The sequence below is a fragment of the Lipotes vexillifer genome, unplaced genomic scaffold (assembly GCF_000442215.2).
Source record: "Lipotes vexillifer unplaced genomic scaffold, Lipotes_vexillifer_v1.1 scaffold920, whole genome shotgun sequence".
NCBI lineage: Eukaryota > Metazoa > Chordata > Mammalia > Artiodactyla > Lipotidae > Lipotes > Lipotes vexillifer.
The window spans coordinates 2,199,805-2,227,304 of record NW_006783413.1 but is presented as its reverse complement, the minus strand read 5'-3'; the positions used below and the strand labels follow the sequence as shown (position 1 = coordinate 2,227,304).

At 35.9% G+C, this 27,500-nt stretch overlaps 1 protein-coding gene across 1 annotated transcript in view; it reads right to left on the bottom strand.

Annotated features, from left to right (window-relative positions):
* Positions 1-27,500, bottom strand: part of ZCCHC7 (zinc finger CCHC-type containing 7) — a 243,152-nt gene that overhangs the window by 35,242 nt on the left and 180,410 nt on the right. Inside the window, exons 3-5 of the mRNA XM_007456003.1 lie at positions 20,308-20,351; positions 18,961-19,086; positions 17,622-17,792 (exon numbers count right to left, since the gene is read on the bottom strand). Of these exons, the coding sequence (XP_007456065.1) occupies positions 17,622-17,792; positions 18,961-19,086; positions 20,308-20,351 (341 nt within the window). The remainder of the gene's footprint in view (positions 1-17,621; positions 17,793-18,960; positions 19,087-20,307; positions 20,352-27,500) is intronic.

The following is a 27,500-nucleotide window of genomic DNA, read 5'->3' as shown; positions in this document are numbered from 1 at the left end:
GATTACGATTCTAGACTACTAACATGACTTAATTTTACAAATAGTTGATAACATTTGTAATATATACTTGCTGGTTTTTAGCTAAAAGTAAACAATATGAGAGCCAGTAAAATGAACCATGATAATGTAGTGGCTAGTATCAGTGACTCTGTAGCCAAATGGTAGAATTCAAATCCTGGCTCTATTATTTACTATCTTGGGCAAGTTACAACTCTATGTCTCAGTTTCCTCATTGATAAAATGGGGACATCAGTACTTCTTCAAAGGGCTGTTGTAATGGTTAAAGAGTTGATAAGTATAAAGTCCTTAGAACAATGCCTGACACATAGCAAGCACTCTATTGTATTAATTATTGCGATGATGACGTCAATTTGGCACTCTCCAAACTTTTGATGCAAGAATCGATCATGAGGAAATCAGCATCAATTAGGTAGCTGAAATAAGTGAAATCTATTGTGTAATGGTCAACTCTTGGATGTGGCCAAACCTAAGAGAAAGCAGAAACTCAGTTTAAGTGAGCTGTTGATAAAGACAGGGGGAAAAAAATCCCAAAGGACAAATCAAAAATGTAGATTTTGTTAGGATTTAGCTGCTTGTGGCAACCTTCCTCGTAGGAAAAAAAAAAAAAAAGAATCCAGAAACATTAATGAACATCTACTATGGGCAATTACCTATTTTTATTTATATTCAACTGAGGTCACCTCAGTAATGTTTTTAGTTGTTTGAAAATATATAAAAAAGAATATTTGATCAGATAAATCTGATCTTGTATTTTACAGTTAAGCTTTGGACTTAAAAAAATCTTAAAATATTTTGATCACTGGTAAAAAACTAAAGTACTCCATGTCATTCTCAAAGCTGATATACCCTTCTTCAGTTTACTCAGGCTTACTTGATTCTTTTTTTCAACAATGTTTAAACAATAATAACAACCCCAGCTTCCTTACTAGCCTTTACCTCTTGCCTTTCTTTCTTATAGAACCAGAGATCTATCACCTGAAGGCTGGGAAAGTGGGTAGCAGAAAGGAGAAACTTTGGAGGGATAGATCCCTATAATTTTGATAACCTATCTGGCCACTTTAGTAGTGAGTATATAATCTATGTACACAAGTCAAGAGAGAGGTCTTATTTCCGGCTCTCTGGCATCTTAACTCCCTCTTTCTATAACTTTCAGCGCACTCAGATCTCCCATTTTTAAACAAGCAAACAAAACATCCCCTGAAAAACAATTAAAACTCTATGCTGATGACACCCTTTAATTATAACTGCTAGGAGCTGATTCCATTACCCCTTTGGTATTGATACTTATGTTCTGAGTAACTGTAAACTAGTTCTCAAAGGTGCTATACCACTCTGTTTCCTTAAGCTCACTAGCAGGCACCAGAAGTTTTAAACCAGATTAATAAGTGATAAACTAAAGGTAAAATAATTTTAAAATGAAAATTTAGACTTTCTTTATAAACCAATTATACAAAGTCCAACACAAACAACAGATACACAGAAGAGCAAACTGGTTCAAATCACTGAAAATAATCCTAATTCATCTTAGCCAACTACATTATACTCCTTTTATTTATAATCATGCCCTGTCATTCAGTTCTAGTTCTCTGATTCTCACAAAATTCTCCTGGGAAAATTTTCTTTTCATCTTCTCCCAAGAATCTTACAGCATCCAGGATATGTCAGGTATATGAGTAATCACCTTTAGGTCCAAAGTTGTGCTGAAACTGTACTAATTTTACCTCCAGAAGCTTTTTTTAAAAAATAATAAAATAACATTAAATATTATAAAAGTAATGCATATTCATTATAAGAATAGAAAATACAAAAGCCACCTGAGATAATTACCATCTGAGATAACTGCAAACGTTTCAGAATATTTCACTCCAAACTTTTTTCTATATACAAGCAATAAAAAATTGAAACCAAAATTTAAGAAACAATACCATTTACAAGAAAATGAAATACTTAGGTATAAACCTAAATATGAGGGGATTTGTATATACTGAAAACTACAAAACTCTGACAAGAGAAACTACAGATCTAAATAAATGAAGAGATATACTATGTTCATGGATTGGAAGACTCAAAATAGTGGAGTCAATTCTCCTCACAGTGATCTACACAGACAGAACACAATGTCAATCCAAGTCCCATCAAGATTTTTTGTAGGTATAGACAACTCATTGTAAAACTTAAATGGAAAGGGAAAAGAACTAGAATATCTACAGTAATTTCATAAAAGAAGAGCAAAGTTTAAGAAATCAAACTACCCGATTTTAACACTTACTATAAAGCTACAGAAATCAAGACAGTATGGTATTGGTGATGGGACAGGTACCTAAATCAGTGCAACAGAACAGAGAGTCCAGAAATCAATTCACACAAATGTGGTCATTTAATCTTTGAAAAAGATACAAAAGCAATTCAATGGAGAAAGAACAGGCTTTTCAACAAATAGCAAACAATTGATCACCCATGGGTAAAAAAATTAACCTTGATCTAAACCTCATACTTTATGCAAACATGAACTCAAAATGGATCATAGATCTGAATATAAAACATGGAACTGTTTGAAAGAATACACAGGAGAAAATCTTTGCTAATTGCAGCTGGGTAACAAGTTCTTGGAAACGGCCCCAAAAGCCTGATCCATATAAGAAAAAACTGATATACTGGATTTCACCAAATTTTAAAACTTCTGCTCTGCCAAACAAACAAACGAACAAAAAAACAAACTGTCAAGAGAATAATAAAAAGACAAGTAATAGACTGGGAGAAAATTTATAGAAATCACATATCCAATGAAAGACATATCCTAAATATTGAAAAAAAACCTCTCAAAACCCAACAATCAGAAATAGACACTCTAATTAAAAGTTAGGAAAGTATCTGGACACTTTACCAAAGAGGATATAAGGATGGCAAATAAACATATAAAAGGATATTCAATATTGTTAGGCATTAGGCAAATGCAAACTAAAATCATAAAGAGATGGGTACTACACAACCATTAGAATGGGCAAAATAAAAAATGCTGACAATAACAAATGCTGGTGAGGATACAGAGCAGTTAGAACTCTCATCTTCCTGAGAGTCTCATTTGGCTGGTGGGAATGCAAAATGGTACGCATACTCTGGAGAACAATATGACTGCTTCTTATAAAGTTAAACATACAGTTATCATAGGATCTGTAATCCCCACCTGGAAATTTACTCCAGAGGAATGAAAACTATGTTCACACAAAGACTGTATACAAATATTCATAGCAGCTTTATTTGTAATAGTCAAAAGCTATACATAACCCAAATGTGCCTCAATGGATAAACAAACTGTAGTACATCCATAAAATGGAATACTACAAAGGAACAAACTACTGATACATACAACAACTCATATAAGTCTTCAAAATATTACGTGAAAGAAGCTGGTCTCAAAAGTTTACAACGGTATGATTCCATTTACATGGCATTCTTGAAAGGACAAAACTATAGTAATAGAGAACAGATTAACGGTTGCTAGAAGTTAAGGATGAGGGGAGAGTGACTATAAAGCATGAGGGAGTTTTTCAGGGTGGTAAAACTCTTCTGTATCCTGGTTGTGATGGTGTTTACATAAATCTATACATATTCATAAATTGAACATCAAAAGAAAAAAGAGTCAATTTATTATTAAAGAAAAAAAAAGAATGAATATAGGCTTAGATTGCATACCACACTATTCCTAAAATGTTTATAAGCAGCAATAGAATAATGCACATTAAATTTCAAGGTAAAAAGTTATAAAATGAATATATGCTCATTACAAAAACAGAAAATAAAGACCAACAGAAATTTTAAAAACCTTTATAAAACCTTTATAACCTTATAATAACCTTTATAATTTTAAACCTTTAAACCTTTAAACCTTTATAATTTATAAACCTTTATAATTTTAAAAACCTTTATAACCTTATAATAACCTATATAACTGTAGTAAGCAGTTTGGAATACTTCATTTCAAACTTCTTCTATGCAAATCTATATACACATATAAATATGTATATTTATGCAGAAATAGGATATTTCATAACTTTTGAAATTTACGCATTTCATTTAACATACTAGTAACTTCTTTATATTTCAATACTCATTTCCACATCATATTTTAAATGCCTAAGGTTATTCCATTATATGGGACATACTGTTAAGTCACTTAAGTTGGCCCTGAAGTTAAATATTTGAGTTGCTTCTAATTTTCATTATTATAAACAACTCTGAGGTGAACATTCTTGTAGCTGTATCTTTGCAAACATCTATCACTTAAACTCCAGAGAGGTTATTCAAATGTACTTTCCCAGCACAACCTAACACTGAATATCATTATTATTGAGACATTTTTTTCTTCCTACTAATTTGTAAGAGCATTTTATATATTATAGGTAATTACCCCATCACATATTTTATAAAAATCTTTTTCAAGCTGTGGTTTGTCATTTAACTTCATTAAAGGTCTCTTTGGATAAACTTCTTTTTAAAAAAGTTAAATCTATTCTCTTAAATCTATCCTCTCTTTTATGGTTTCTGATACTGGTGTCTTTGTTTTCTAGTAGGAGCATTTAATATTTATTTATTGTGATAATTGATATATTTGGTCCTAATTTTGTTCTCATCCTTTTTGTTTTTTATATTCTTGTTTCCAATTTCCCCCATTGTTTGCTATATTGTTTCTTTTGCCTTATTTTATTTATTTAATTAATTAATTTATTTTTTGAAGTACGCGGGCCTCTCACTGTTGTGGCCTCTCCCGTTGCGAAGCACAGGCTCCGGACGCGCAGGCTCAGCGGCCATGGCTCACGGGCCCAGCCACTCCGCGGCATGTGGGATCTTCCTGGACCGGGGCACAAACCCGCTTCCCCTGCATTGGCAGGTGGACTCTCAACCACTGTGCCACCAGGGAAGCCCATCCTTTGCCTTATTTTAAATTAGTAACCTAAAAGTTACATGGCCTATTTTTTCTTTTTTTAGTTGAAACAAACTTTTATTTTATTGGAATTATCTATGATCCACATTATTATAGATTTTAAATTTTTTAAAGAATTTTCTTCTAAAATTAGTATTAAGCTTAAAAGCAGATTAAGAGGAAGTATTCAGACACATACTGTATGCTTTCCTGATTTCACTGTTCATTGCTGCTAATTTTATTCTCTGACTTTTCCAATAAATTTACAAATGCACAACAGCTTGGCTGTGTCATCTATTTTTCTTTGAATGCTCTATAGCCTCCAGAGATTTCTCCGCTGCCTTCTGGAATTTAGTATTGCACAGGAGAAGTTTGATGAAAATTTGATTGTGTGTATGTGTAATGTATATTTTTGTTTGCATGATTTTTGTTTGTTTGATATCCAGAAATTTCACTAGGCTATGTCTAGATGTAGGTCTTTTTTCTCCCTCATACTGAGTGTGTGCTCTTTTGATCAGGATTTCCTTTGATCATTTTGCTTTGGATTGCTTCTCTATCTTCTCTATCCACACTGTGAAGAATGAATTAGGATTTTCTCAGTTTCCTATTTCCTGTAGTGAGTTTATCTCATTTAGGGTTATCTCTGATTCCATTTTTACTCTACCATTTCTTCATATATGCCTGTAACTATTTTTTATTGCTTCATTAAAAAAAAGAAGAAGAAGAAAAGAATATGAAAAAAAAAAGGAAAAAAAGGAGGCTTATGTGAATCTCACCAGTATTGTGAACTGAGGTGGTATCTGCCAAGGACTGCACAGGTCTCTGATCAACTTACTCATGGAAAAGTTTAGATGTGATCAAGTTTTAGTTTTCTCAATCAGATGTCTGGCTTGTTTGTGAGGAACAGGGAAGGAATTATAATTATAGAGGGAGCTTCAAAGTAGGGATGTTTTATTACACTGAAAATCATCTACTCCATTAAAAGACCATTCATTTTGTCCCAGATTTTTATAAATGTACCAAGAGTTCTGTATAAGCATCCCTAAACCAGGTAAGGCAATTTACATGTTACAATTTGTAAATTTAAGGTGTATGGCTGGGCTGTGTTACTTTGATAGATTTATATACTGTAATATGATTGTCAAGGAAGCAATATTTATCATATTACATCATTATAGTACAGTATTATAGACTATATTCATTATATTGTGCTTTACTTACTGCTAGTTACAAGTGTGTACCCTCAAACACCATCAATATTATCCCCTCACTCCAATATCGTAGTAACTACCATTTTACTGGGGTTTTTTTTACAGGTTTAAGTTTTTTTTTTTTTAGATTCCACATTTAAGTGATATCATACAGTACTTATCTTTGTCTGACTTGTCTTGCTTAGCATAATGTGCTCAAGGTACATCCACGTTGTCACAAATGGCAGGATATCCTTCTTTCTCATGGCTGAATAATATCCCATTGGATATACATATTACATCTTTTTTATCCATTCATCCACTGATGAGCATTTGAGTTGCTTCCATATCTTGGCTATTGTGAATAGTTCTGCAATAAACATGGGTGTGCTATCTTTTCAAAACCATGATTTCATTTCTTTTGGGTATATACTCAGAAGTGGGAACTGCTGGATCATATGGTAGATCTATTTTGAATTTTTCGAGGAATCTCTGTATTGTTTTCCATAGTGGTTGGACTAATTTACATTCCCACCAACAGTGTGTAAGGGGTTCCCTTTTCACCACATCCTCACAAGCACTTGTCTTCTTGATAGCCAGTCTAACAGTTGTGAGGTGTTATCTTAAAATATTAGCAAACCAGGATTTCCCTGGTGGCGCAGTGGTTAAGAATCCGTCTGCCAATGCAGGGGACACAGTTTCGAGCCCTGGTCCGGGAAGATCCCACATGCCGCAGAGCAACTAAGCCCATGCGCCACAACTACTGAGCCTGTGCTCTAGAGCCCACGAGCCACAAATACTGAAGCCCGCATGCCTAGAGCCCGTGCTCCGCAACAAAAGAAGCCACCACAATGAGAAGCCCGCGCACTGCAACTAGAGAAAAGCCCACATGCAGAAACAAAGACCCAATGCAGCCCAAAATAAATAAATCAATCAATAAATAATTTTTTAAAAAGAACAATTAAAAGGATTGTACACCATGGCCATGTGTGATTTATACGTGGATGCAAGAATGTTTCAACATACACAAATTAATAAGTGTAATTCATTACATACCTCAACATAATAAAGGCTATATACAATAAACCCACTGCTAACATTATAATCAATGAAGAAAAACTGAAAGGGTTTCTTCTGAGATCAGCTACAAGACAAAGTTGCCCACTCTCACCACTCCTATTCACTGCAATAGTTGTCCCATGGTATCTGTGGGGGATTGGTTCCAGGAGCTCCTGCGGATGCTAAAATCCTTGACATCCTTGGATGCTCAAGTCCCTTGTATAAAATGGTATAGTTCAATGCATACAGCTGGCCCTTTGTGTCCAAGGATGTGAAACCCGTGGATACGGAGGGCTGACTGTACTGGAAGTCCTACCTAGGGCAATTAGGCAAGACAGAAATAAAAGGCATCCAAATTGGGAAGAAAGAAGTAAAACTGTCACTATTTGCTTACAATATGATCTTATATCAAGAAAATCCCAAACAGTTAATCAAAAACTCTTGGAACTAATCAATGATTTCAGTAAAGTGGCAGGTTACAAAATCAACTTACATAAAACAGTAGCATTCCTTTACACTAATGATGAAGCATCAAAACAAGAAATAAAGAAAACTATCCCATTCATAATAGCACCAAAACCAACAAAATACTTAGGGATAAATTTAGCCAAGGAAGTGAAAAATCTGTACAGTGAAAACGGTACGACTTTGCTGAAAGAAATAAGAAGACACAAACAAATGTAGACATCCATGTTCATGGATCAAAAGAGCGCTGTCTTTTTAAAGATGAGTAAGCTAACAAAGATAGATGTCCATAATTAAGACTTTGGATACTTTCAGAGGTTGAAAATCTTTTCCAGTTGCTGTATTTTCCTTCATTATGTACTATTTGAGGGAGATGATCAGAACCCAATCAAAAAGCTGCATGGGATTTTTAAATATATATATTTTTTTAATTAATTAATTTATATATATATTATATATTTATATTTATGTATGGGAGTTGACCTTAGCCTGTAATGCTTAGTAAACAAAACTTTTAGCCTTCCAGGTGTTAATGAGGATCTGACTTCCTTAACTTCACTCTCCAAATTCATAACTTAGGTAACTATGTCCCAGAATTTGTCCTTATTATTGGATTTAAAAGTTAAATTTAAGTCCAAGGTGAGGAGTATAATGATAGAATGAGTCAGAAATTTAACAAAATTCCCAGTGGCCTGCTGCTCTATTTATCAAAAATTCATGTCTTCCCAATGTGATTGCATTGAAGATTAGGTTCACTCCTAAGGCAAATAAAATTCTCAATAAAATACTAAAGTTTATTTATCCTTTCATTTTTAGAGATGCTTGTTTTATAGACTGTTCAGGGACAATCTTTCTCCTCTTTTGGTGTAAGTTAGGGGTCTAGAAACGGAACCATCTCTATCCTCTACAAACTTATTCTTAAAGCTTCTATAAAGAAAACGTAAACCTGCTCTCCATCTGCTAGTTCTACTGAAAGTGACTAATACTAGGGCATGAGGCATGTGCTATAGGGAAACTTGGGGAGGCTGGCAGAATTCGTCATGTTAGTCAGAGATGACGAGAAGGGATACCATTCAGTTGAATTTCAAAGTAAAGACTGGTCTCTTCTTCACACTTTGTACTAAATTACATACCATCAGTTAAAAATGTAGAACTTTTTCCCTGCTAAGGTTATTTCCATAAGGTTAAACATATTTTTAACCACGAAAAGTTTCAGATATTCATTTATTAGGGAGTTTGGGAACAGTTCCAATATATTATTAATGACTATTTCTGGGATTTACTCCCTGAACAATGAACACATATGAATTTTCACTAACATCATGAGCTCTGCAAAGACCCATCAAGAGAATGAGACCTCTAACATAGAAGTCTACACTTAACTTCCTTGGGGGCGTATTCTGGTCTCCCAGGTAAATAAGTATCTTATAAGCCTATTCAACAATTATTTTTCTATTAAGCAAATCAATCAATCCCAGCCATGACCTCTTCCTTCAACATTATGTCTTAAATAATGAAATATTGTGAAAAGTGAGAGTAACAAAGTATATCTAACCTGATTTTCTTTATTCTCAAAAGTCGGTTCAATGCTCAGGTGTCAGCAGAACTACATTTTTAACTGAATATTCATATCAATCTATTATAATGATATACCTCTGATATTTTAGTTTTTTCAGATAATCTTTTTTTCAAAATTATTCCCTTCCTTCTTCAGCATTGTGCTTTTATCCAAATTATTGTGTGGTACCTTGAAAAACTTTTTAAAGTTTTTTGCGGGGGGGAGAGGGCACATTTACTACACTTATTTTTTACTCATCTACTCTTATTTAGGCATTTTCATTTTCTTAAGGAGACCTAATGTAAGTCAGTGGTTTGTCCTTACTTCAAGTTCAGCAGAAAAATGTTTGTCTATGATTCTTTGAATTATAAAAGGTTATCATAATCTGAGTTTTATATTTTCTTTTCTTGAATTTGTCCTTTCAAGCCAATGAAGAAGATACAGTATATTTCATCACAAAATGATAGATGAGATTTTTCCATATGAAAGCTGAGGGCTGACAGACCAAAAACACAGGACTGCATCAATACCTGTAATATTGGTTTAAAAAGGAAACACTGAAGAAAATCATTTGAGAGCAATGCAAATGTTTTTTTTAAACACTAGGATTACTAAAGATAGTGAAAGGGAAATATAGAAAAAGGATTTCCTTTGTCTTAGAAACTTCATTTTATTTTACACATATTGTAGATATTATAGTTTTTAGAACGCCTGTTGAAACTTGATTTGAAACATTATTCGGAGATGTTTACCTCTTAATGAGTCAAGCTGAGAATGTCCAAGCCTATACATTTAAGTGCAGGACTGGACAACCTTCAGAACCATTTCACTAGAGCATGAGTAGGTAAGTGAAGTCTATGGTCTCTAATTCATTCATTTGCTTATTCAATAATCCCATTATACATATATATTTAGGAGCCCACTGAGCTCCTACATGGGTAAGGCACTGTTCTAGAAGCTGGAGATACAGCAGTGAATGTGTCTGAAAACAGACATGGAACTTATATTCTAATTAGAGGGGAGAGAAAAATATATAGAATGTAAGATATAAGTGTTATAGAGAAAAACAAAGCAGGGAAGAAGGGCAGGGAATGCTGGAGGTTTTAACTAGGGTGGTTAGGGAAGGGCTCTCTAAGAAGGGGACATTTGAACTGAGATATGAAAGAGATGAGGGAGTGAGTCACTGTGGATAACTGGGGGAAGAGTATTCCCAGCAGAGGGAACAGCAGGTAGAGGGAAAACATGTCTGGCCTTTCAAACAGCAGTAAGGAGACCAGGTGGAGTAAGCAACAGGGATGTAGGCAACAGGGATGTCTATACAGGAGATGTTGTCAAGAAGCCAGACCACATGTGGCCTTGTTGGTAACTGTAAAGACTTTTAGCTTTTACTCTGAGGGAGATGCAAAGTCTTATTTGAGGATTTTAGACAGAGAAGTGATGTAATCTGGGCTATGTTTAAAAAGGACTACCCAGTCAGCTGCTGAAAACAGACTATAAAGGGCCAAGGAGGCAGGGAAATGGTTTAGGAAGCTATTAGAATAATCCAGGCAGTAGATGCTCATAGCTTGTGCCAGGGTGATAGTGGTAGAAATGAGGAGAAGTGGTTAGGTTACAAATTATACTCTGAATCATTCTTTCCAGGGTTAAAACAATGTATTAAATTATGATATATTTACTATCACATCAAAAAGAATATAATACCTAGGAATAAACCTACCTAAGGAGGCAAAAGATGGGTACTCAGAAAACTATAAGATACTGATGAAAGAAATAAGACATGACACAAAGAGATGGAGAGATATACCATGTTCTTGGATTGGAAGAATCAATATTGTCAAAATGACTATACTACCTAGCGTAATCTACAGATTCAATGCAATCCCTATCGAATTACCAATACCATTTTTCACAGGATTAGAACAAAAAATTTTACAATTTGTATGGAAACACAAAAGACCCTGAATAGCCAAAGCAATCTTGAGAAAGAAGAATGGAGCTGGAGGAATCAGGCACCCTGACTTCAGACTACACTACCAAGTTACAGTAATCAAAACAGTATGGTACTGGCACAAAAACAGAAATATAGATCAATGGAACAGAATAGAAAGTCCAAAGATAAACCCATGCACCTATGGGCACCTAATCTATGACAAAGGAGGCAAGGTTATACAATGGAGAAAAGACAGTGTCTTCAATAAGTGGCACTGGGAAAACTGGACAGGTACATGTAAAGGAATGAAATTAGAACATTCTCTAACACCATACACAAAAATACACTCAAAATGGATTAAAGACCTATATGTAAGACCAGATACTATAAAACTCTTAGAGGAAAACATAGGCAGAATACTCTCTGACACAAATCACAGCAAGATCTTTTTTGATCCACCTCCTAGAGTAATGAAAGTAAACAAATGGGACCTAATTAAATTTAAAAGCTCTTGCACACCAAAGGAAACCATAAACAAAACAAAAAGACAACCCACAGGATGGGAAAAAATATTTGCAAATGAAGTGACCGACAAGGGATTAATCTCCAAAATATACAAACAGTTCATGCAGCTCAATATCAAAAAAACCCCAACCCAATCAAAAAATGGGCAGAAGAGCTAAATAGACATTTCTCCAAAGAAGACATACAGATGGCCAAGAGGCACATGAAAAGATGCTCAATATCATTTATTATCAGAAAAATGCAAATCAAAACTACAATGAAGTATCACCTCACACCAGTCAGATGGCCATCATCAAAAAATCTACAAACAATAAATACTGGAGAGGGTGTGAAGAAAAGGGAACCCTCCTACACTGTTGGTGGGAATGTAAATTGGTACAGCCACTATGGAGAACAGTATGGAGGCTCCTTAAAAAACTAAAAATAGAGCTACCATATGATCCAGCAATTCCACTCCTGGGCACACATCCGGAGAAAACCATAATTTGGAAGGATTCACTGCAGCACTATTTACAATAGCCAGGGCATGGAAGCAACCTAAATGTCCATTGACAGATGAATGGATAAAGAGGATGTGGTACATATATACAATGGAATATTACTCAGCCATAAAAAAGAATGAAATAATGCCATTTGCAGTGACACGGATGGACCTAGAGATTATCATACAGAGTGAAGTCAGACAGAGAAGACAAATATCATATGATAGCACTTATATGTGGAATCTAAAAAATGGTACAAATGAACTTATTTACAAAACAGAAATAGAGTCACAGACATAGAAAACAAACTTATGGTTACCAAGAGGGAAGGGGGGGGGATAAACTGGGAGATTGGGATTGACATATACACACTACTATATATAAAATAGATAATAAGGACCTACTGTATAGCACAGGGAACTCTATTCAATACTCTTTAATGACCTATATGGGAAAAGAATCTAAAAAAGAGTGGATATATGTATATATGTGTATAACTGATTCACTTCGCTATACAGCAGAAACTAATACAACATTGTAAATCAACTATACTCCAATAAACATTAATTTAAAAAAAAAAAAAGAAAAGTGACTTTCCATGAGAGGAAAAGATATAGAGTTAGAAAGGAAAAACAGTCCAGGAATGGCTAGCGATTTCCTTCCTTATTTTGTCTTGTCTTCAAACATAAGAGCAAGTAGGCAAGCAAACAAATGCTCAGAAAATACTGACCCTCATGTATGTCTCAAGTCCATATGATTACAGGAAAACTCACTTACCTGGATTGAGAATTCCTATGGCATTACTTTAGAGCTGATATTTCCAAAAACAGGTGACATGTTATTATAGGCAGAGTTACTTGGCTCCCTCCTATGGTCTAGGTCATTTTCTACACTTTCCAGGTATGTATCACTTGCAAGTCACAGAGCTTAGTCTTCTGATACTCTCTTATTTAATTTTCACCATTCTCGATGCATCTCCAACACATCACTTTTTACATTCTTTTACACATCTGCCTTTCTTACTATTGAGTTCCACAAAGGCAGGGACCATATCTTATTCATCTTTATCTCTTTAGTACTTGGATTACTGCCTAACATGTAGTAGGCAACCAACAAATTTTTGATAAATATAGAAAGTTTATTTGGATGGTGGAACAGTGGAGATGTTTTTGAACAAAGGCAGAACTAATAATTATTAAACAAAACCAAATATTTGAATTAAGGAAGTCTTTAAGTCAAATCTTGGCTTAATTATTCAGCTCAACAATTGTGTTCCAGCCAGTCTTATTTCTGGCCAGTAATATCTCAATAAGACTGTGAAAAGGATAAGAGGTGATACTTGTACTAGGTACTCTGCATTTCGTGCTGGAAATCCCCGTGATTAAACTAAACTTAAAAAAAATCACTAAAATTAAACTAAAATAATACTAGTTTTCAGTTTTATGTATGTATTTGTTGAGGAGACATTCACTGGGCACTAATGTCTATGCGAAAGCCTACACAGCTTATATTGAGTTCTCATTTTTAAAATAAACTTTCAAGTTGCTAAAAATATTTTAGTATACAGTGATACTTAAGAGATTCTTTTTTATAGAATCAAATATTTCAAGAAAGGAATCAAGTGAAATATATCCTATGGATTATTTTCTCCCACTACATTTAAAAATCTGACTTAAAGCAGTGACTCAAGTGCTGAGCACCCCACAAACAGACGGCATTTTATTCTTATAAATGATGGTTAAAGGAGTTATTTAGTATGAATTGGGATAGAAGACTGAGAAGGAAATTTGAGAAAAAACTGCTGGAGAAAGGAAGAAAATTCACCTTCAGGTTGCAATTATATCTGATGTTGATTAACTCAGCCATTATGCTTTAATGTAAAAGGGTGACAAACTCAACAACAGAGACTGCCAAGGCTGAGATGGTCTTTTGTGAGAAGCACAGTTCTATGGTATCACAGACTTGGTTCTGTGGCTGAAAATTAACAGTCTACAATGCTTTGCTGATCCTCAGAAATTCTTTAAAGAGCTGAAAACTTTTTAAATAAATTATATTTATTTTTATTTGGAAAATATTTTTCTTCATCTATTTTATAATGTATTGATATTTTAAATATCATAAGTTTATTATCGAAGTTGTTTATTAGATCCACAATATCTGCAGGTTTAAGACAGAAACTCGAGAGGATCTTCTGAGAAGGAGTTAAACTGACAATATCTAGACTGTCAGTAAGTGAACTTTCTCTATGTACATTCATGAAGTACAGCATCATTTTAACTTTGAGACCTTGGGTAAACCCTAAGCTTACAATGTCCTGGTTTTCTCTTTTGTAAAATTGTAGTAATAATAAATAGTATCTATCTCATATGATGGTAATGAGGATTACATAAATGACACTGGTGCAATCACAAAAATCTACTGAGCACCTACCTGAGGATACAGCAGGGAACAAAGCACTCCCACTCCCCCTAATAGGTAATGAACTTAGCATAGTACTTAAAACACTGTAAATACTCAACTAATTAGAGCTATTATTATCTTGGTAATGTCAGATATAGCTCACAGAATGGGACTGTATGTGCAAGATAAATGTGTATAGACAGTTTAAGATTCTTGGTTTATTTAAAAGCTATCAGCAAGAGGAGAGAATCTGTGGTAGATTCAAAATTGGGATTCTTTACATACTTCAGATTCTCTTCCTTTGGGAGGTACCAGTGATCCAGGTAGACTTTAGTAGGCCTTGAGTCATCTGTCTATCCTTTACACTGCAAAACTCTGGAATTTCACCCAAATACTTTTACATAGTAGTTAACAAATGAAGAGCTTTCCAAGCTGAGTTCAGGAGTCATTATAGCAAGAATGTGAATATGACTCATGAGTTTTCATTACTAATTCTCTTTGCACATTTAACTGGTACTCTGGCATTACAGAGATTCTGGTGTGGCTATAGGGATGTATAAAGCAAAAATGGAAGTTTCTTGATCTCCTTAATTTATAAGAGGTTAGGGCATCTATAGTTACCCAGGGCTTCATAAATCCCAGTAGGTGAGAAGATGAAAATGACAAAGAAGGGTGGAGAACAGTATCGTCAGAGGGTTTTAGCTTTAAATAAGTCAAGGATACCTACACAAAGAGGGAGGAGAAATGATTTAGAAGCAGTCATGGCAGGTGAGAAAGAGGCTGATCCTAATCAACCTAATTCAGAGGTATGTGGGTCAAGAGAGAATGAGCAGCAAGCATTTGAGAAGGTTGCAAGGGAAACAATATTTTCTGTGGAGGACCAGGTTTCAAGACAGATTTAAAGCATGTGTGGGAATAGCTGAATAGTCCCAGCAACCAGGGGCCAGAATGAAACTGCTCCCAAGTGAATCCTCATGAAGACCTTCTGGGATGGTGGAAGGACTTTAAGTTTCTTCAGAAGGAGTCAGTGGAGCCCAGGTTAGATTGGGCTCCAAGGGAATTCTATACCAGGTGGGCAGGCTGAGAAAAGATCAATTCATGTCCAGAACTTTCATCATGTAATTAAAAACAAACAAACAAAAAAAACTAATGGTAGGTCTTGGTAGATTTAGGAGAAAGGGTGATGCCTTCTCTGAAGTCAGCCACAGTCTAACCCTATCTTAAAAACTTATATTCACTGGGGTTATTAATCCTCAAGGCCATTTTAAATAAAGAGTTTAACATACATTAGAGGCCAAAATTAAGAAGTTTAGCAGAATGAGCTATAGATTTAATTCACAGCTAATTATATAACCTTTTACAAACCATTCTTAACTGTTCTGTACTATAGTTTCTTATTTCAAAAAAACTGCTCATGATAATGTCTGAGCCTCTTCTGTTATCACACGCAAATTAGACCATACCTATAAGAGTCCTTTGGAAGAAGGAAGTTAAAAAATATGCTTTTAAACCTAACGTCCAAACTAGAAAATCTTTCTAAGAAATTATAATTGACAACTCAATGCAGAGAACAACAGAATAAAACTAAGGCAACTTAGAATTTACTATTTTTAAAACTTAGTAAATATTGAAATATAAGTTTAAACTACTTTGGAATGAAATGACAACTTCTATCTCTACAACTTGTCTTAAGACTCATATTCAACCTCACTAGGGGCCTAAGAAATATAAATTAAAACAGTAAGATATCATTTTCTCCTTATCTGATGGGACAAAAATTTTAAAGATTGATTACAGCTAGGGTTGAGAGTCCTCCTAAACACTGCTAGCAAGTGGATACACTGGTACAATCTTTTAGAACAATTTGACAATATTTATCCAGAGATAAATGTACATATCCTTTAATTACACAATTCCATTTAGAATATGACTTACCAAAACACTCTTACATGTATGCAGATATATAAAAAGGTGTTTACAGCAGCAATGTTTGCTTAAAAAAAAAAATGAGTAACAGTATAAATCTAAATGTATTGGCTGGGTAAATTGGTAAAAATGGAATAAAAGTTAGCCATGAGAAAGGTAGTCTTTATGAGCTGATAGAGACACATTCATAAAGAATTAAATGGAAAAAAAATTAACTTATAGGACAGTGATCCTATTTTTATTTGTTTATAAAGATCCTTTAAAAACTGCAATCAATAATTCTTATATTATTTACACAAGAAACACATATACCAAATATTCATATTCTAGTTTGTCTTAATCTGAAATTCATCCCAACAGAAAGTCATATTAATTTTTTAAGCAAAAGGCTCTAAGTACAATTCAATATAAGGAAAAATGTAAAAATATTTGTGCTTTGTATCATGTCTTTGGGAAGCACAAATTAAAGGGAAAAAATTCTTACTTTTTTTTAACGATACTGACTTCTATAAGCCCTTCCTTCTGGTTGAAATTGTGACTAAAATCCCACAGACATTTATAATATGATGCAAAATGACGTCTAAAATAACCATGTGCTAAAATTTAACATGCTACAAGTAACTGAAATGTCTTCTAAGTTACTTTTGTCTTCTTAAATCTAAAGAAAGATCTAAGATAAGCATATTTAAAGTATTGGTGGCTTGTCCTACTTGCATGAGAATATTATACCACCAAGAGCCACCAATAAGCAGCATCAAGGCAGGCTTCATACAGACCTTTGTATACAATTGTTAAGTGTTTATATATATATTCTCATCTAACTATGAATGAATAGGTACACAAATTTTACATGTTATTTATTACATACCTCTTTAATTACAACCTTTACTTTGGCAAGCACATTAAGCCAAAGAAGCCAGCACAGGTTTACAATATTTATTGATGCTGCCTCCTGATGAACCCATTCAGTAGGATCCCTATCCTGAGACATTAAGCACTGATTCACATGATCAGTGGCCAAAGGGACATGACTATCATTATACACAGTGCATAGTAAACATGCTTTTAAGTAGGCTGGCAGATGGTTACAGATTGGCACAATGCCCCCAAAGTCCGACAAATTAGTTACATGCAGGATACTCACATCAGCATAGTGGCCTATCATATCACATCTGTCACACCGTTTTCTCCAGGAAGGTCTTTCAAGACATCTGTGAGTAGAAGACATAGGCAAAGAACAGTCTGAGCAAAAGCGGGCCGGACAGGCATACTGGAGGTGTCCTCTCTCGGAGCAGAGGCAACAGGAGCGGACTTTCTATGTGGCAGACAAACAGAAAATCTCTTTAGCAAAATATTTCAGTCTCAAATAGAATACTACTTTTTCTTTTTCAGTATAATTCCATAAAAAGTTATTTCCAATTTGGGAACACAATGAAGGTCTTGAGCATAATTATAAAATCAAACAAAATGTCTGAAATCAGAGCTTTAACAAAACCATCTGTATCCTGTGGTTGCCAGAAAGGCTCAGTCTGCATGTACTATCCATCTGGCATCTATTTCTTATGCCGTGCCTTGTAGAACACTGACAAAGTGGAATGTGTCTGAGAGGGAAAGTAGGATGATGAAGATCTGGAAGCTAAGTCATAGGAGCAACAGATACAGAAAGAGGCTGCTTTGCCAGGCAAAGACAGAGGCAACAAGAGAGCCATCTCAAATATTTGAAAGGCAATCATTTGGGAGAGGAAGTTGATAAGGGAAGGAATATTTGTTAAGGGCTTATTACTAGTGTCAAGAAATGTCTAAGGGGCTTCCCTGGTGGCGCAGTGGTTGAGAGTCTGCCTGCTGATATCAGGGGGACACGTGTTCGTAACCGGGTCTGGGAAGATTCCACATGCCGCGGAGCGGCTGGGCCCGTGAGCCATGGCCGCTGAGCCTGCGCGTCCGGAGCCTGTGCTCCGCAGCGGGAGAGGCCGCAGCAGTGAGAGGCCCACGTACCGCAAAAAAAAAAAAAAAAAAGAAAAAAAAGAAATGTCTAAGAGTTCTGTGTTATTTCAAAGATTGATGTATCTGTTTAACATAATTTACATCAATAAACATTTATAAATGTCTAAAATTATAATTTTCTAACAATGAAAGTTATCCCACAATGAAACAAGCCGTGTCATAAAGTAGAAGGTTTAGAAGTGAAATGAGTCTCAGGAATCAATCTGATTCAATCTTCTCATTTTATAGAAAAGAAAAGAGAAGCACAAAAGGTGAAATGATTTGCCTAAGGTTGTACAACTACTAATGGGATGCCGAAATTGATTCTGGCTGTAGATTTACTGTTCTTTACTACTACTCTAGGCTGCGACCTACATAAACATGTAATATGAAATTTAACACATATATTATATAACATTTGAATTGTAAGGTTATAAGGGTTCCAACCCTATGATTTTGATTTTAACAATGTGGAAAGACACATTACATATTTCACATACTTGTGGAAAGGGGCAGTTTTTTGACAAATGGCCACATTTGTCACAATTTCTACAGGTAACGTTTTTGTTGACTGAATAGTATCGGTGGGTCCATCTTCCAGATGTTCTTTTTTTACCTATCTGTGCCTAAGGGAAAAAAAAGATCAAGAATTAAAATTATTTCACTCTGTTCAAGAGAATTAACAGTCATAATCTGTTCAATTTAGAACTTAAAACAGGGAACTTTGTATTCTTAAAAGGAGTTAGAAAAACTTAAAAGGGGTGCCATGAAAACAGCTCTACTTTTTGTCTGCCCATCTCCCCTATTCTTTTACACTTCTCCATATGGTTCCATTTCTTTTTTATCTTTCTCTACTTACAGTTCAGGTCTAGTAGGGGCACTGAAATGCATCATTTAGACATTCCAGTGGCATTCAGAGTCAAAGATATTGCTGACATATAACTGGATGTATACCACATTTTTCTGAATGAGAAACTTGCTTAAATTTTTAGTTAGGGGTTGGTGTTTTTTATGATTTTGTCCTTTATAAAGTTATAAAACCACATAGTGACCAAATACATTCCTTCTTTTGAACAGCCCAGGGTTACTGCCTACAAACTGGATTTTAATTTCTAAGAGAGAATGAGATAATTTCCTTCCCCTAGAGTCCGTTTAAGATCCATTCTGCCTACACTGATCCAATTCTAGCTGTCCCATATTCTAGCCAAAATCCAGTATCTTGCAAGAGAACATTAGCAAAGCATATCATATGGACTATCTAAAGAGGAATACCTAAATGCCAACCATGCTTTTATCTTGTTTGGTACAATTCCATCTTTGAAAAAACTTTCATCTTTTACTTGTTATTCTGCTGAACTGGCCAAGTAGGCCTCAAAAGGAGACACAATCTAATTATCTCTTAACATTTTCCTTATACCAAGTTGTAAAATTACTCTCTTTTCTAGCCATCTGTCATAATTAAGGCTAATAATTGACAAAGACAAACACCTGCCACATCCTAAATATAGACTAACCATTTCCTTACACTGAAGAAGCAGTTATTTCCGGTGTTGATCTTTAGTGGTATCAGGCAAAATGGGCTGAGAGGACTTACCATAGCAGAGAAGAAACAAAAGGGAAAGGGGACTAAATCATTATGGCAATTAACTGACTGACAAAAATCAAGGCTGAAATACGCTTCTGAAAAATTCAATCACCCATAGACTAAAATTAAACTTTTTCTTACAAGATACTTGGACTGCTGCTACTTTTAAAAAGCTTATTAAGTCATCATAATGAAGTGAAACTACACCTTAAAGAAAATTATTATTCTATTATTCATAACTTCAAAAATGTTTTAATTTTACCTCAACGTCTTTGTCACTGATGAACCAGTTTACACCATCTTCTCCTACAAAACAAATAAAATGTTACTCAATCTTGACACCTTTAAAGCACTTGATTGACAATAAATTATTCAATCTGTCAGTATTGAAATTGAACCCCAAAGGTGTAGTGAGAAATGTGAACCCCTTAACATCTTATCTTGACACCATCATTATTTGTGTGGCTCTGAACAAATACTTAACCTCTTTTAATCTCAGTTTCCTTACCTGTGAAATGGGAATAATAGTATTTTCCCTGTATACCTAAAAAATATTGTGCGAATCAAGTGAGATACGTGAAAATGCTTTAAAAACCATCAAACTATAAACAAATATATATATATATATATATATAAATCACCAAAGGGACCAAAAACCCAACAGCAGGTGCAGAGAGGAATCTTATCTGAACTTCCCTTATCTGACTAAAAGCCTGCTTTGTGAGTCAGCTGCCACAGCCCCTCTCCCCAACCCAGAAGTCTCTAGTCAGGAAAGTCACTGACCTTGGGTACCAGGACATTCCCCCAAAACTGTGTAAACAAGCACATCAAAACCTTCTATCAGGGCTTCCCTGGTGGCGCAGTGGTTGAGAGCCTGCCTGCCGATACAGGGGACACAGGTTTGTGCCCCGGTCCGGGAAGATCCCACATGCCGCGGAGCGGCTGGGCCCATGACCCATGGCCGCTGAGCCTGAGCGTCCGGAGCCTGAGCGTCAGGAGCCTGTGCTCCGCAACGGGAGAGGCCACAACAGTGAGAGGCCCGAGTACCGCAAAACAAACAAACAAACAAAAAAACCTTTTATCTTCTGAAGCCCTAAATCCTCCTTTTGGTTAAGTTAGTATACAAACCTTTACCTTTGTCTATTTAGTGAGTTACTCATTACTCAGTGCTTCCACCCTTTTCTCCTGTAACTTTTCTCCTGTAACTCTCTCTATTGTCAGTTAACTCGCAGGCCCCCCACCATTCAGACCCAAGTAGGTAGAAGAAAGGTTTTTCCTTCCAATATCAGTATTAACTGTGTCCCTGTGTCCGCCAGCTTCTCACTGACATTTTTATAAGGTGGACTCTGAATACTATCTCATGATTAGAGCTAGGAATTTAGCACTGTATTTTACAACATCAAAAATAGTGAAGTAAAAGAGCAAAAACAGAAGGCCAAATATCCAGAAGACAGTGACCGATCTAAAAATATAACTGTAAAAACCTACGGGGGTGGGAGCCCTACATTTTTCTTTATCAGCTGTTTTCTTCTCTTTGCACTGCCCCTTTACAAACTTGCAAATGGCTGCTATTCCCTTGGTCCATCCATGGCCAAGGAGGAAGGGACATATGACTAATGCAGAAGTTAAGGTGTCAACAAAGGAGTGAAAGATTTTTTCTTCCCCCAAAGCAAAGATTTCCTCCTTCCTCCTATCTACTCTTCTTCTCTATCTCAAAAACACAAACTGAGCTTGACTCTTCTTTGAAAGGAATTTTGAAGAGACAGGAAGTAATCTACATTTTCCCAGGCCTACCAGGAGTAAGTGTCTAGAGATACATTTTAAAATAAAATACCTTTACTAAGAAAACCAAGAGGCTGCTTTACAAAAAGACCAATCCATAGGAGAGCAGAGATGCTGTGCTGATGATTATTTCCTTTGTAAAATTCGGAGGCTGCATCCATATACTGAGAGTGGAGAATACATTAAATAGCAGCAGCTTCATCATCACCATCCATGCTATTATTCTTTCATTCAAAGGATTCGTCTAAGGAGCATGCTTTGCTGTAACTTTCAAAGCTGTCTTTTGTACCTCCATGTCCTTCAACATTAAAACTCAAAATGACCACTTAAAATCACTTTAATTATAAAACTGGCTTAACATTGTCCTTAAAAAATGAACTCCCGGGCCTCCCTGGTGGCGCAGTGGTTGAGAGTCCGCCTGCTGATGCAGGGGATACGGGTTCGTGCCCCGGTCCGGGAGGATCCCGCGTGCCGCGGAGCGGCTGGGCCCGTGAGCCATGGGCGCTGAGCTTGCGAGGCCACGACAGTGAGAGGCCCACATATCGCAAAAAAAAAAAAAAAAAATGAACTCCCAAACCAAGGAAATGCAAAATAGCAACTGTTACCACCCCAAACTCCAATAAATTTACACATGAACAGAGAATATCGAAAGAATGGTAGGTTTACAAGGGAGATCAGCTCCATTTAGATTGTTTTAACATACCCGTGGAATTCAACAATATTCTAGGTTACATACTAACTCCTCCTCAACAAGCTACAGTATATTCTTACTGTAGAAAATTTGGCAGCAAGTACACAAAATAGGCTTCAATTACAAATGAAATCAGACTTCTGGGTGGTAAATGAAGTAAAGACATCACGAGGAAAATATAAGTCAACTCTTGGCCCTACTCATGGTTCAGTTTTGGTTCTACCCTAGCAATAACTGACTCTAATACCTATCCTGTTTGCTCCTTAACTCCAAATCCCAACCTAATGGAAGCTTTGTCTAACAGCAACTCATTAGAACTTCCACAGGCAGCCAATTCTCCACTTTGCTCAATTTCTGGTAAGGGACTTGTCAGAAATGTGGGCTCCAGACTTAACCCTATCTCTTATTTGCTGTGTGGCGTTGGGCAGGTTATTTACCCTCTCTGGGTCTGTTTAGTAATGGGTTGGATAAAGTGGTATCCATAGTATCTTCTAGCACTAAGTTTCTGTGATTCTATCAAATTTTCATTCATTACTGGAATCAAATACATTGTTACTTAGTCTACATTACCTAAATCCTCCAGGTCTTTGCAACCAACACAGAGTGTCTTGCCTTAAAGACAACTTCCCACAGGGCCCGGGAGCACCCATCTTCTATGTGTGTACCAGCCAATGCCACAGAATATAAAATGGGATTGCCCTAAAGTGTAAAATTAGGACTGCCCTAAAGATGCCTTATATCAACTCTTACCTGCTTTATAGCCTTGTCTTGCTAAGATCCAGGACTATGATTCTTTTCAGACTTTAGAACTGTAATCAAAGCAATAACTGATAACTCTCTTTGCATTAAATTAGCTCAGTTTAACAAACATGTATTGAAAGGTTACAATAAGCAAGGTGCTATAGGGTAAACAAAACTGATAAGCGCTTATAACTTAGGCAAACACAAAAAGATAAAAAGAAAAGGAGTAGGAGAGAACCAAACAAGATACCATGGTAAATTCAGAGGAAGAGCAGATATCTGAATTTAGGGAGAAAGGGGAAAAAAGTCACAGAAGGCTGTGCCATAAAGAAAACTGTATTGAGGTATAATTTACATATTATAAAATATACCCACGTAAAAAATACAGTATGATGCATTTTGACAAACGTACACACCTGTGTAACCACCACAAAAATCAAATGTAGAACATTTCCATCATCCCAAAACGTCACCTTGAGCATATTTGCAATCAATCCCCCACCCGAGGCAACCACTGATTTGCTTTCGCTCACAACAGATTCATTTAGCCTGCTCTAGGACTGCATATAAATAGAATCATACATTATGTACCATTTTGTATATGGCTTCTTTCACTCTGAATATTTGTGAAAGTCACCATTCATGTTGTTAGGTAGTAGTAGTTTGTTCCTTTCTTACTGCTGAGCAGTATTCCACTGTGTGGCTACAACAATTTGTTTAGCTGTTCATCTCCTGAAGAACATTTAGGTTGTTTCCAGTTTTTCACAATTATAAATAAAGCAGCAATAAACATTCTAGTGAGACTCTTCTTACTTGACATAAGTTTTCATTCCCCTTGGGAAAATAGCTAGGAGTAGAATTATTAGATATGATAAGTATGTCTTTACCTTCATATGAAACTGGCAAATTTTCCCAAAGTGATTGTATCATTTTACACTCTTATCAGCATTGTATGAGAGTCCCAGCTAGCTTCATAATCTCACCAATACTTGGAATTTCAGTTATTTATTTAAAAAAATTTTATTGGTGTACAGCTGATTTACAACACTGTGTTAGTTTCTGCTGTACAGCAAGGTGAATCAGTTATACATAAATATATAGCCACTCTTTTTTAGATTCTTTTCCCATATAGGTCATTACAGAGTATTGAGTAGAGTTCCCTGTGCTATACAGTAGGTCCTTATTATCTATTTTATATATAGTAGTGTGTATATGTCAATCCCAATCTCCCAATTTATCCCTCCCCCCACCTTTCCCTCTTGGTAACCATACGTCTGTTTTCTATATCTGTGACTCTATTTCTGTTTTGTAAATAAGTTCATTTGTACCATTTTTTTAGATTCCACATATAAGTGATACCATATGATATTTGTCTTCTCTGTCTGACTTACTTTACTCTGTATGATAATCTCTAGGTCTATCCATGTCACTGCAAATGGTATTATTTCATTCTTTTTTATGGCTGAGTAATATTCCATTGTATATACATACCATATCTTCTTTATTGATTCATCTGTTGATAGACATTCAGGTTGCTTCTATGTCTTGGCTATTGTAAACAGTGTTGCCATGAAGACCGGGGTGCATGTGTTCTTTCGAATTATGGTTTTCTCTGGATATATGCCCAGGAGTAGGATAGCTGGATCACATCGTAGTTCTATTTCTAGTTTTCTTAAGGAATGTCCATACTGGTTGTACCAAGTTTGGAATTGTCAGTCTTTTAAATTTTAACCTTAGAATGGGTGTGAAGTAGTATTCATTATGATTTTAATGGGCATTACTCTGATGAATACAGTGAATAAAGCCAGTTTTATTGCCTCCTTTCCAATCTGTATGCCTTTTCCTTCTTTTTCCTACCTCACTGCCTTATGCAGGACTTCCATTATGATACTCAATATTAGTGGTGACAGCAGATAATCTTTGCTTTGTTCCCAATTTTAGGGGAAAAACATATTCAGATTTTCACAATTAAGTATACTGTTTGCTGTAGATTTTTCGTAACAGGTTGAGGAAATTCCTTTCTATTCCTAGTTTCCTGAGTTTTTAATATGAATGTGTGTTGAATTTTATCAAGTGCCTTTTCTCTATCAACTGAGATAGCCCATGGTTTTTCCTCTCTCTTTCTCTTAATACGGTGAATTACAGTGATTTCATTTTCAAATGTTAAACCAACCTTGTATTCTGTGATTAACTCCACTTGGTTAGGATGTATTATTCTTCAGAATATGCTGCAGAATTCAACTTGCTTTTATTAAGAATTTTTACACCTGTGTTCATGAAGGATATTGGCTTATACTTTTCTTATAATGTCTGTCTGGTTTTGATATTGGTGTAAAACTGGCGTCACAAGAGTTTGGAAGTGTTGGGAAGTTTGTGTAGGACTGGTATTATTTCTTCCTTAAATATCTGATAGAATTCACCAGTGAAGTCATCTAGGTTGGAGTTTTCCTTGTTTGTGGACCAAGAATTTTACTTGTAGGAAGGTTTTAAAACAGTAATTCCATTTTGTAAGTAGATATGGAGCTATTCACATTTTCTCTTTCTTCTTGGGCCAGTTTTGATAATTTGTGACTTTCAAGGAATTTGTCTAAATTGTTGAAATTATTGGCATAATGTTGTCCATAATACTCTTATTCTTTTCCTTTGAGTAATCTAATTTGTACTTATGCCTATTCAGTAAATTTTTAATCTCAAATATATATTTCAGCTCTAGAAGTTCCATTTGCTTCTTTTTTATACCTCTCATTTCTCTTATTATATTTCTCCCTTCCATTAAATTTCAGAGTACTTTTTTTTTTTTTTTTTTTTTTGCAGTACGCGGGCCTCTCACTGTTGCGGCCTCTCCCGTTGCAGAGCACAGGCTCTGGACACGCAGTCTCAGCGGCCACGGCTCACGGGCCCAGCCGCTCTACGGCATGTGGGACCCTCCTGGACTGGGGCACGAACCCGCGTCCCCTGCATCGGCAGGCGGACTCTCAACCACTGCACCACCAGGGAACCCCAGAGTACATTTTTAACAGCTGTTTTAAAGTCCCTGCTGCTAATTTCATATTCTTTGTTATTTCTAGGTTTGTATCACTTGACTGATTTTTCTCCTGGTTATGAGTGACATTTTCCTGCTTTTCTGAATGCCTAGTAATATTTTTTCCCCCTTGGTTGCTACTGAGGTACACTGTTGAGTATCTTTTTTTTTAATTTATTTTAAAAAATTTTTAAATTTATTTATTTTTGGCTGTGTTAGGTCTTTGTTGCTGTGTGTGGGCTTTTTCTAGTTGTGGTGCGAGGGCTTCTCAATGCGGTGGCTTCTCTTGTTGTGGAACATGGGCTCTAGGCACGCAGGTTTCAGTAGTTGTGGCACACGGGCTCAGCAGTTGTGGTGCATGGGCTTAGTTGCTCCGTGGCATGTGGGATCTTCCTGGACCAGGGCTTGAACCCGTGTCCCCTGCATTGGCAGGCGGATTCTTAACCATTGTGCCACCAGGGAAGCCCCTGTTGAGTGTCTTGATTTTTTTCTTACTTTAAAAAGTGTTAGACTCTGTTTTGACATGCAGTTAAATAACCTCCAGATCAGCTGACCCTTTTGAGACTTTTAAAGCTTTGCTAGGGTAGGTCCAGAGTAGCTTTTACTTAGGGTTAATTAAGCCCTGCTACTAAGATGTATCTTCTGGGGTCACTACTGAATGTCTAGGGTGTTTAACAGTCTCTCCAATCTGGCAAGTAAGAACTTGGGTTAAGTTCTGGGAATTGTTTGGCTTCCAGTAGGTTTTTGTCCACGTCTAGTGGAGTTCTGCCCTATGCATGGGCAGAGAAGAACTCAGTATCCTTGGTATTCACGGGTACACCCCAACGCAGATTTCTGGAGTTATATCCGTTTCAGCTCTCTCTCTCTCTCTCCAGTACTATGCCTCACAAACTACAGCTTCTTTAGCCTCTCTGAACTCTGATCTCTGTCTTCTCATCTTAGTGAGATGGCCATTTTGTGCCTGGGTTCCCTTTCTTAGCACCATGATGCAGGTTGATTGTAGGGTGCACCTCCTTCATTTCCATATTCTCATGTATCATGGTCCAGTACTGCCTGCTGTTCAATGTCTGAAAATGTGCTAACTGATCTGTAGTTAAGTCAATCCACTAAAATTTTTCATTTCATTTTTTCATTTCAAATATTGTATATTTCAGCTCTATAAGTTCCCTTTGGTTCTTTTTTATACCTTCCATCTTCCTTCTTATTATATGCCTCTTTC